We start from the raw sequence: 11,744 nt of genomic DNA, 5'->3' as shown, positions 1-11,744 counted from the left end.
TAGTAAAACAATAGTTTGGATCAACAATGTGAGTGCATTCTATATTTTAATAATATTTTGGTTTTACATATTATGCTATGGTTTGTACTTTTTATATTTCTCTTTGTCATACTGGGAATGTGTATTAATAGCGACTGAAGTTGCAATTTGGATACCATTGGAGGCATGGAGTGTTTAAAGCGCTCCTGACCATTTTTTATTTAAATAGACTCTATACAATCAGATAGGAGTCTTTGAAGCTTAATTTCATGTGAATGAAGGTGTGGAGAGCGCTTTGGGAGCTTTGTGAAGAGCAGATGTGAAGGTGGAGATTCGGAGTGGAGATTGTACTAAGCTTTTAGAGTTGTTTTTTTAGCTGAGTATAAGTATAATTCACAAATAACCTCTAACTCACCAAGTGTAAGCTTTAGTAGTCATACATTCTTGCTGTTTCACTGTTAGCTGCAATAACTAAATGAAAATGATTACACAACAGTTCCCTTCTCCTTATGACTGTGAGTCCACACTGACCAGTCCTCAATGAGCTCATCAAACTTCCAGAATCTCTCTGAAAACAATGACACGTCAGGAACTCCACGTTGTAAAGCTGATCTAAAGTTCAGCAGGCTGGCTTGGAATAGAGTCATAGCATAGGGAACGTCCAATATAAAGGGCAGACTGTAGCATCCGTATCACCATCCATCTCAAGTACCAGGCCACAGGTAAGGAGAAAGGAAGTCTACCCCTATTACAGAGGGGCAAATATCATCTTGTTTCATCAAATATTATTTGTTCCCTGAATGGTTTAAACACTTTTTATAATTTTATTAATTATTTTATTATTTTTATTATTGCATTATTTTACTTTTTTAGCATCTAGTTAAATTAATTTCAGAATATGAAACTATTATTATATTGTGCCATTAATACACATGTTCACATTTTAGTTTACTAGTTCTTGTGACTCTTATCTCCCAGAGGTCCATAACAGCAAACTTGGGTTTTGAGTAGCACTGGTTTCCACATCATAAAAATTATGCTAAACTTTTAAGAAGGGTTGGTTAACCTCCCCCAGTTCAGAAAGGTACAAATGCACAATAAGTACTAACTTACAACTGCGTTATTATTCCATTGTATAATAAATACACAAATCCTAATTGTCTGACATTGATATTTTTCTCTAAATAGATTTCAATTACTGTGAAGCACTTGGCTGTCTCTTTTTGACCTTCTCAGCCATTCAACATGTTGGTGAAAGTTGCAGCACTTGCACTTCTTGTGTGTGCAATTACAGGTCAGTAAACTCAGTATGTGAGCAGGGTCATTTCTTTGAAAAGACAAGGTGAAATATAGATAGCACATTCTGGGTGCATCATGAGATGATATCTTTATCTAATGGCAACTGTCCTTTTGGATACACTGGTAATGTAATTTACCACCTTGTTTCCATAGTGTTTACACTGGTATATATGGTCATAATTAAAAGGAAATGGAATTTACTACAGGGGAAGGGCTTAGTCCTCATAGGTGGGGCTAGCAGCAAAAGGACTTAGCAGCACTTTAGAAAGAAACACTCCTGATGCACAGACCCGCACGCCCAATATCTGTAACTATAGGCTGAAAAAAAAGCAAAATTGAACTGTACTGTTACCTAGTGATAATAATAACACTCCAGTATGTACTCATTCTTTCCTAAATACCTTATTGCCACTATAGTAACACTTCTAGCTATGGAGGGTGCAAAGAGGTCAGTGGGAGCCTTCCCACAATATACATATAGAGGGTTTTTCTCAAAACTGAGATTACTTGGAAGCCTTCACATGAAAAGAAAGTGCATGAAGAGAACTGCTGATCTTACCATATGGCGGACATTGCGGTTTAAAGCCCAGATTACTTAACCCTCAGGTTTGGGTGCATCGGTACTAATAACCACCTCTGTACTTCTAATACTGATTATTTAATACATTTACATACAATAAACAATCTTCTGGCCCTCTTCTAAGATGTTTTTAGTGCAGTGACCTATAACAACCAGTCTCTGTATACGCTAGTTTTGTAAGTAGATAAAATGTGATTTTTTTTTATGAGCTACTGTACCTAATACCCAGAGATGTATAGTAACTAAGTAGAACTACTTCACTACTGTACTTAAGTACCGAAAGGCGGTATCTGTACTTTCCTGGAGTAGAATTTTGTTCTCCTACTTCCACTTTTACTTCACTACATTTTTTAGATGATTTCAATACTTCTACTCCAATATTTTTTTTTGTGCTGCATAGTTACTCGTTACGATTATAAAAATGACCACTGCCAGAACAGTAGATGGCAGGTTTCATGAAGCTCAAAAAAATGTGTATAATGTCATGTGTAAATCAGCGCATACGAAAATAAATGCTACTGTATGTATAAATAAAAGCTGCTATACCAAATCTTTCCACTAAAAAGAAAATATGAAACTTTAGGTTAATCATTTGAAATAATAAAAAACAATATGATGTTCAAACTTTTGACTTCTTTCTTTAATAACTACATAACACAGTACTTGTACTTTTACTTTCAGTACTTGAGTAGCATTTTTTTTTAAAAAAACTACTGGTACTTTTACTTTCAGTACTTGAGTAGCAAAATTTTAAAAAAAACTACTTGCAACACTTAAGTACAAAAAATGTTGAATACTTTAGTACTTCTACTCAAGTCACTTTTTGATAGAGCACTTCCACTTCTAGTCAAGTCACTTTTTGATCGAGCACTTCCACTTCTAGTCAAGTCACTTTTTGATCGAGCACTTGTACTTTTACTCAAGTATGGGTTTCGAGTACTTTATACAACTCTGCTAATACCTGATACCTGATCTTGCCACTGCTTTATTATATAAGCCAATATAGTGTGACGTTCTTTGCCTGATGATAGGTTCTTCTCTCCTTTAGGATCTCAGGCAGAAATTAGCACTGATCAGATATCCAATGCTTTCTGGAAATACTTCACTCAGCTGACCACTGGCACAAAAGACACCGTAGATCAGATCCAGCAATCTGACATCAGCAAACAGCTCAAGTAAGTGAGAATAACTGTAACAGCATCAAAGTATTAGAAATGAGTAGAACCCACTGGATAAGTTATTTTGACTTTAACAGACATCGCATTTATCATCTTTTTACAAAAAAATGATAAGCTACCTTGCCCATCAGGCTTTACTGTTATACAGGGTTGCAAGGGTTCTGACAAGTAGGTGTTTACCTGTGAAATAATTTCCTTAATTTTATTGGGGTACAATTTTGTGGGTGACCCAAGACATGGTACATGACCTGCCCTACTGTAAGCATCCCCTAGTGACAACAAATTTTGCAACAGCAATTTTGACTCTGGCTGTTATACCTATTGAACAACATACTTGACTTAAGGTAGCCACGTTACCAGCTTAATTATCATAATTTCTGTCAGTATTTTACCTCTTTCACTAAACCTTAATTTCATATTTGTTTTAGAATCATTTATCTATTCCAAAAAAAGTGATGTATGTATCTCCTGATCTTCTGGGTGCTGATTTACATTATAAGTTTAGTGCTGTCTGTATATCAATTCTGGATATCACACTTTATACTAAAGTTTTATATTTTTTATCACTGTAAGGTTAAAACACATAGGTGATCAGCACTCAACATGCTTGTGTGATAAATAGCTGGTATCTGTTTTTTCACAATTTAATAGTTTTTATTAGAATCATACCATATAAATGCGCAGCATAGCAGGTAAATCTACATAAATGTTGCAAAAGCAGGCATAACCCAATTATAATGAAGGCAGAGAGTACAATTAGTTTCAATAAAGTTGTACACTCAATGAAGTTGATTTACTGAAGGCAAATAGGCTGTTGACTTTGCAGTAAAAGTCCTACTTCACAAGGGAATTTTACCCAGAGCTTAGCCAATGTAGTGACATTTTCCTTTAGAAAGAATACCTAATTACATGCAAGGAAAAAAAAAGCAGCATTTTTGCTTGCATATGATTGGATGATAGAAGTTAGCGGAGCTTCACCTCATTCGCTAAGCTCTGAGGGCAAATTCTCTTGCAATGTGCTACTTCCCATGCAAAGTGAACAGTCTGTTTGTCTTTAGTAACTCAACCCTAGTGCAATGTAAGCCTTCCTTTATTCCTTCAAAGGAATGGGATATCTGGGAAAGGAATGACAATATTAATTAACCGCATATGGATTTAGATGTAGGACAGATGTACTAAAGAGATGTAGAAATTGCTATTGCTGGCTCTTCCTCCTGGAAATATTACCTGGTTGTTGAGCTGAATCTATACCTTTAGTACTTTCTGAGTCACTGGCTTGGAACAAGTATAAGGTTCAGGAGTTCTAACTTCACCCTGACTTTCCTGGCCTGCATGCTTGTCCAAGCTCAGTGACTCAGATGGTATTAAAGTCTGGGAAAATCAAGCAGCTAGCTTTTTTATAAGACCAACAATGACCGCCTCCATATAAAGTACAATGTATCCAAAGCCCCAGTTTTTGGGGGTTTTGGATAGAGTGGTAAGGAGTTAGGACCCCTATAAATGTATATATTGTATATATAATTGTGTCCCTGTTAGGTACATTTACTCTATTTATTCTGGTGGGCTCTGTCACTGGGACTAAAAGCGATGTGAAAATCCAAAACTCTGAGTTGTCATCAAAAGGGGAAATCTTCTAATGGAGACAATTATTTCAGAGATAAGTGTTTAAGAGAGTATTTCTGTCACTTTACCCTTACTGCTTGTTGTGCCTACAGGACAGCAAGTGAAGGGTAATCTACCCAAAGAGGCACAGAAAAAAAAGAAAGTGTTTGCCTTTAGATATACTTTAATTTTATTGATAATTATAAAATATATATTATTTTTAAAAATGTGTTAAAAACACTATAAGCTGATCTAAATGGTTGCTTTAGGTTAACATACATACATTGCAATAGATACACAATAGCTTTTATTTTTTTATTTTATTTATTCACAAACATACTGAAGTTTCTGCTTCATGAAGGATACTCTAATGCAGCCTTTTTCAACCAGGGTGCCCAAGTACCTTGGGGTGCCTTGAGGTTTCTTCAGGGGGGCCTTGGCAAATTGCCTAAAAAAATTATCAAAAACTGTTACATAGTTACATAGTTACATAGTTTGTGAGGTTGAAAAAAGACATCAGTCCATCCAGTTCAACCTATGATGTGTGTGTGTGTTTGCTTTTAACCGTACATTGTATACCCCTGTATGTTGTGGTCTTTAAGGTGTCCATCCAATAGTTTTTTGAAACTATCAATGCTCCCCGCTGATACGACTGCTTGTGGAAGAGAATTCCACATCCTTACCGCTCTTACAGTGAAGAACCCCTTACGCACTTTAACTGTATACAAGCCATCAGGTGGATCAACCCTGCTTTTTAGTTACTCAAAGCCACAAGATTTCATTATGCACGTTTACGACTTTCTAGACACTGGCATCCTAATAACCAATGATGTCATCAGTTAATAAGGAAGATGTCTGTTGCCTCCACAACATTCTTGTTTGACCCTTCTCTGCCCCTCTCCCTTAGCACTGGGGTGACATTAGTTGACTAATGGAGAGAAATTGAGGGAGAAGAGAAACATTGGAATACTAGTCAGTACCAGTGTGCAAAAGTGTATTTGCTTTGGAAGAATAAATCACCTCTATTGGGTGTCCTACATGTGGATGCTGCTGCATTATGTAAAGCTATTAGAATAGTTTTTTACATTTTAGAATGTTGTTGAGATTGTCTACAATTTTAAAGGGTACCTTGACTGAAAAAAGGTTGAGAAATACTGCTCTAATGCACTTTAGAAATATATATATATATATATATATATATATATATATATATATATATATATATATATATATAACAATGGATAAAATAGTGAACACATTTGATTTAGGTAAATGTGAGGTTTGATTGCTATTTTTCCTCCCACAGTGTTTTAATTGAAGAAAACCTGAAGAGTGTAAATGTGTATGCGGGGGAACTACAGAAACAACTCGTTCCTTTTGCCAAGCAGATGCATGAGAAATTAATACAGGATTCAGAAAAACTAAGAGAACAAATGAATACTGAGTTGGAGAGGCTGAAGGAGAAAATCTCCCCTTATGCAGATGAGTTGCACGAGCACCTGAACAACAATGTCAAGGAACTTCAGATTAAACTGACTCCATATGCAGAAGAGTTCCAAACACAATTGGACAAAAATGCCCAGGAATTCAGCCAACAGCTAAAGTCTGTGACCAATGACCTGGAAGCTAAGTTCAGGGAAAATGCAGACCACATACAGGCAAAATTGGCCACCTACTCACAAGAGTTTCAGGTCAAGGTAGATGAGAATGTGGACCAATTGAGGAAGCAGGTGACCCCTATCACAGAAAAGGTAAAAGAAAACATTGATCAGCAAATACAGGAGCTGTATAAAAGTCTGAATCCCTATGCAGAGGATGTTCAAGATGAGCTCCGAAAACAGATCCAGAACATGGAGTTCCAAATGAGGAAAAACGTGGACCAGCTGGAGAACAGAGCTCTGGAGCTCACAGTACAACTCAGAGAACAACTCTACCCTTATGCCAATGAGTTAAGGAATAAGGTCAATGGAGATATGGCAAATGTCAAACAGATGCTGGAACCCTATCTGACCCAAGTAAACCAGCAAATTGACCAGAAAATTACAGAATTTAAAGGCACAATTACACCAGAAGTGGAAGCTCTCAACAAGGCTCTAGTGCAGAGAGTAGAGGACATGAAGAAGAAGTTGGGAGAGTACACTGTGACTATGCAAGATCAAGTGGAGTACCTAGAGAAAGATGTTCGGGACACAATCCATGAATTCATAAATCAGGGTGTTTCTAATGAAAACTGAGTTTTCCTTAGTCCAACTCATTTTCTGAATAGTTATTTTGGAAGAATTACCTACACAGTACTACACACAAAATGTACTGTTCATTAAATTCATCAAGAATCCCATAAAATATTTCTACAACTTTCCACTCAATACATCTACATTGAGCACTATCTGTAGCATGCATTTATAATGTTCTCCAGGCAATCCTCAATTCTTCCTCAGTATTATTTGCCTAAGACTTTATCTGTAGCTTTTCAAGGAACTGCACTTACCGAAATTTCCAAAGTTCCATAGTTTACAACATTCTCTGAAATAAAATATGAAACAAATTAGGTTACCCAAAGAACCCAGGTTCTCAACAATGACGACATGTTTTATAAAAATGGCCAGGATTCACGATTATTCCTTTTTATAGATTGCATTAAACATCTGAATGCAGTTTTGTAAAAAAAAAAGCAATACAACAATTTATAGAAAAATGTTCCTATTCTGCTGTTAATGTTTAAGATATATATATTTATATATATATATATATATATATATATATATATATATATATATATATATATATATATATATATATATATATATATATATATACAGACACAGAAGGCAATGATAGTATTAAAAATGTAAATGTGCAATGTGAAGTATTTTAAATAAAACAACTTAGCAATGCATCATTTGTCCTTGTTCTACTTTTGTTAATTATATTTTTGTTTAGTTTCATAAGGGTTACTGAATTAGAAATGGGAATGGATATGAAAAGGGACATAAAATGAACAGAGGAAGGTAGAGTACAGGGGTATGCATGAAATAATCTGGCATACATGCAATATATGCTTTAACCAATAACAATACAATTACTCCTAATAAAAAGCAAAAAAGTATTGAACAATAACACCACCTGGGTTTTAGTATGCAAACTTTTGGATATTGAGGGGGAATATAGGTCATTCAATGCAATATATCATAAATATGGAATATACTGTGTATAGATACACTGTATTGTCAAACGTATTGGGATGCCTGCCTTTACACACACATGAACATCATAAAGGGCCAAACCCAACCCCTGAAAAACAACCCCACACCCTTATCCCCCTCCACCAAATGATTTGGACCAGTGCACAAAGCAAGGTCCATAAAGACATATATGAGTGAGTTTGGGACGGAGGACCTTGAGTGGGCTGCACATAGTCCTCCTGACCTCAACCCAATAGAACCCCTTTGGGATGAATTTGAGCAGAGACTGCAAGCCAGGCCTTCCATCCACATCAGTGACTGACCTCACAAATGCGCTTGTGGAAGAATGGTCAAACATTCCCATAGACAGACACACTCCTAAACTTTGTGGACAGCCTCCCTAGAAGAGTTGAAGCTGTTATAGCTGCAAAGGGTGGGCCAACTCAATATTGAACCCTACGGACTAAGACTGGGATGTCATTAAAGTTCATGTGTGTGTAAAGGCAATAAAGGCAATACTTTTGGTAGGTAATATAGTGTGTTTATATATAAATACAGTATATATATATACATAAATATATATATATATATAGTGGACTATACATACAGTATTAAGCAATAATAGAGTATATAGCACTTCTTCTTGTTGTAGTATTTATTACATAGTGTGTAGGTTGTCCCCATATTGAAGCTATTTGTTCACCCCTAGCCTTGAGCCTTATCATACCTGCACATTGTGGGTGCACAGTCATTTAAATGTAGTAAACAAAATCCTGCTTGCTTTGTCTTTGATACCGAATCCATTACAACTCATGCTATGATTCCAAATATAATAGATGTGACTTTAAAAGGCACCAAAAATTGTCTCAGTAAATGTTTTCCATAAAATATAGTATTTATTTATAATACTTATAGATTTAAAAAAAAAAAAAGTGTACCTTACACTATAAAACTCTTGGTACACCTTTCTGCTCATTACTCAATTTACACCATGTTGTCATCTAAATATTGTTTTATTAGTGAATATGATCTTTCACTATCTTTGTAATAATATAAGTTGTAGTAACATCATTGGTTAAGAGATAACTGAGCAAAAATGCTACACGTTTTGTTGAATCTCTCAACCTCATGAGAAGAAAGGATTGGTGACAAATCTACAACATAAAATGATCAGTGAGATACATATATCAATCACATAAGCATCTGCTTACAAAATCATGAAACAAATATGATTGCTGTCACTTGAATCCTCATTAGATACCAGTACCTAGTAAGCTAGAAGAGAGTATACAGAGGAGCTTTCCTTCCCTATAGGAATTCATAAAACATGAACTAGTACTGTTAGTGAGTCATTGTTGAGGGAAGTGTTGGAGCTGGAGAGAGTCCAGAGAAGGGCAACTAAACTGATTAGGGGATTGGAGGACCTTAATTATGAAGAGCGTCTGCAATCGCTTGATTTATTCTCCCTGGAGAAGAGACGTGATAGCAAGGGGGGCATGATAGCAATTTATAAATATCTCAATGGGGATCTCGGCATAGAAAAACAGCTATTCAGTCGAAGGGATTGCATGAGGACTCGAGGGCATACAATGCGATTAGAGGAGAAGCGTTTTAACCTCAGGCAACGTGGGGGGTTCTTTACTGTTAGGGCTACAAGATTGTGGAATTCTCTACCACAAGAGGTGGTTTCTGCGGGTAGTATGGTGGCTTTCAAAAGACTCTTAGATGTACATCTCAAGGATCAGAACATTCAGGGTTATGGAGATGATTACAGCCACACACACCTACACAGGTTGAACTGGATGGACTATTGTCTTTATTCAACCTCACCTACTGTGTAACTATGTAATTTCATGTTAAGATTAAAGATCTTTATTTTTCATATTTTATTATTTATTATTATTTATTTTAAGTCAGTGATATCATCTTGCATACCTCAACTTTAATCTTCCCTTATCCTCCTTAAAGCGGTTCTCCAGTTACCCCCCCCCCCAAAAAAAAATACTGTAGCTGCTGACTTTTAATACAAGGACAATTACCTGCCCCATGGACCCAGCACTTTCCTCACCAGAGGTCAAAGCTACAGATGGTCAGAGATACAAATGCCATTCATCTAGCAATATTTTTTCATGTTGTAATCCATATTTGTCTATTATTTTAGCATATAAGGTGCACTCACATATAATGGCCCCCGAGTCCCACTGGCATTTAGAATAAGGCCAAAGCCTTACATCAGATCCAGCTCTTTAAAGCAATATTAAACCCAAAAGCAAACATTCATTGTATTGTAGCTTACCAGTTCTTAGCTGTGATTGATACATTCGTTTTCTCTTTTTAGGCTTATTGCCATATTTCCATCTGGTGATCCTACCAGTAAGTCTGTCGTCAAGCTCTCTTGCAGTTAAAGAGACGATAAACACCATTTACCATTGACAGGGGTGCCTACAATGATTAGCTTTATTTAATTACTGTATGTAAAACCTTAATCACAAAAAGAAAAAAAAATGATTTTAAATGATTAGTTGGAGTTTTAATTTGTTAGTGTACCTAAATCAGCTAGTACAGCTAACACTCCCCTCCTGTCAGACTGACAATGCTGAGCTCACAATGTGCCCTCTGTACTCATTCATACAAAGTATAGGCACTCTAATACAGGAGGTGTGTTACAGACCAGATCCACAGATGAAAGCAGAGAGTAAAAAACATACAAAAAGAAAATGAATGCAGCCAACACAGCTAATGATGGGTAAGCTTAAATATATTACATTTCTGTTTTTGGGTTAATATCACTTTAAATAGTATCCAATTCTGTCATTATATAAATGAATGTACTGCAGTAGGATTTGACCTTCTTTACACCAAAAGTAAACAGTGACTTAAAGAAAAAAAAAATTATATATATATATATATATATATATATACAGTATCTCACAAAAGGGAGCACACCCCCTCCCTCACATTTTTGTGAATATTTTGTGACAACACTGAAGAAATTACACTTTGCTACAATGAGTGTACAGCTTGTATAACAGTGTAAATTTTCTGTCCCCTCAAAATAACTCAACACACAGCCATTGATGTCTAAACCGCTGGCAACAAAAGTGAGTACACCCCTAAGTGAAAATGTCCAAATTGGCCCCAAAGTGTCAATATTTTGTGTGGCCACCATTACTCCTCTATGACAACATCGCAGAGCTGGTGGATGGTAGAGACCTTGCGCTCCTCCAGAGCCCCACAGATGCTCTGCAGACATGCTTGGCCAGTCTATCCCCTTTACCCTCAGTACAAGTTGGCATTCATGGTTCCCTCAATGAACTGTAGCTCCCCGGTGTCGGCAGCACTCATGCAGCATAAAAGAAGAAAATGGTCGCACACCACCAAGAAATCCAATGAAGAAAAGTTCCTTTATTATAAGTGGTACTAGGTAGTGAACAAGCACGTAGCAGTCGTGTGAAATGCATTTACTGTCCTACCCTGCTGTACCTTGTACCACCTATAATAAAGGAATTTTTCTTCATTGGATTCCATGGTGGTGTGCGATCATTTTCTTCTTTTATGCTTCTCCTGGTGGCGATCTGAGATTCAACACCCACCTTGAATCGTGGACTTTGACTGGCCTGAGCGGTGTTATCTCTCTTCATTGTTCAGCACTCATGCAGCCCCAGACCATACCACTCCCACCACCATGCTTGACTGTAGGCAAGGAACACTTGTCTTTGTACTCCTCACATGGTTGCCGCCACACACTCTTGACACCATCTGAACCAAATCATTTTATCTTGGTCTCATCAGACCACAGGACATGGTTCCAGTAATGATCTTGTGCATCATCTTTAGAAGAGGCTTCCTTCTGGGATGACAGCCATACAGACCAATTTGATGCAGTGTGCAGCGTATGGTCTGAGCACTGACAGGCTGACCCCC

The 11,744-nt window shown here is 36.6% G+C and overlaps 1 protein-coding gene across 1 annotated transcript; it reads left to right on the top strand.

Moving 5' to 3' along the window:
- Nucleotides 1-684: 684 nt before the first annotated feature.
- Nucleotides 685-7,125, top strand: LOC309567669 (uncharacterized protein). The gene is made up of 4 exons (XM_082273099.1): nucleotides 685-701; nucleotides 1,168-1,273; nucleotides 2,907-3,033; nucleotides 5,945-7,125. The coding sequence occupies exons 2-4, from the start codon at nucleotides 1,225-1,227 to the stop codon at nucleotides 6,870-6,872; spliced, it is 1,104 nt and encodes a 367-aa protein (XP_082129225.1). The 5' UTR covers nucleotides 685-701; nucleotides 1,168-1,224; the 3' UTR covers nucleotides 6,873-7,125.
- Nucleotides 7,126-11,744: the final 4,619 nt, after the last annotated feature.

This window comes from Pelophylax lessonae (assembly GCF_965119305.1).
Source record: "Pelophylax lessonae genome assembly, chromosome: 12".
Classification (NCBI taxonomy): domain Eukaryota; kingdom Metazoa; phylum Chordata; class Amphibia; order Anura; family Ranidae; genus Pelophylax; species Pelophylax lessonae.
Note: the sequence above shows the minus strand (reverse complement) of the source record. Positions and strands in the feature narration are given on the sequence as shown.

Bases quoted from the DNA above. Each gene is read 5' to 3' on its own strand.
- LOC309567669 (XM_082273099.1), top strand. From the start codon at position 1,225: ATGTTGGTGAAAGTTGCAGCACTTGCACTTCTTGTGTGTGCAATTACA. The intron at 1,274-2,906 runs GTCAGTAAACTC...TCTCTCCTTTAG, and splicing joins TCTTGTGTGTGCAATTACAG to GATCTCAGGCAGAAATTAGC. The intron at 3,034-5,944 runs GTAAGTGAGAAT...TTCCTCCCACAG, and splicing joins GACATCAGCAAACAGCTCAA to TGTTTTAATTGAAGAAAACC.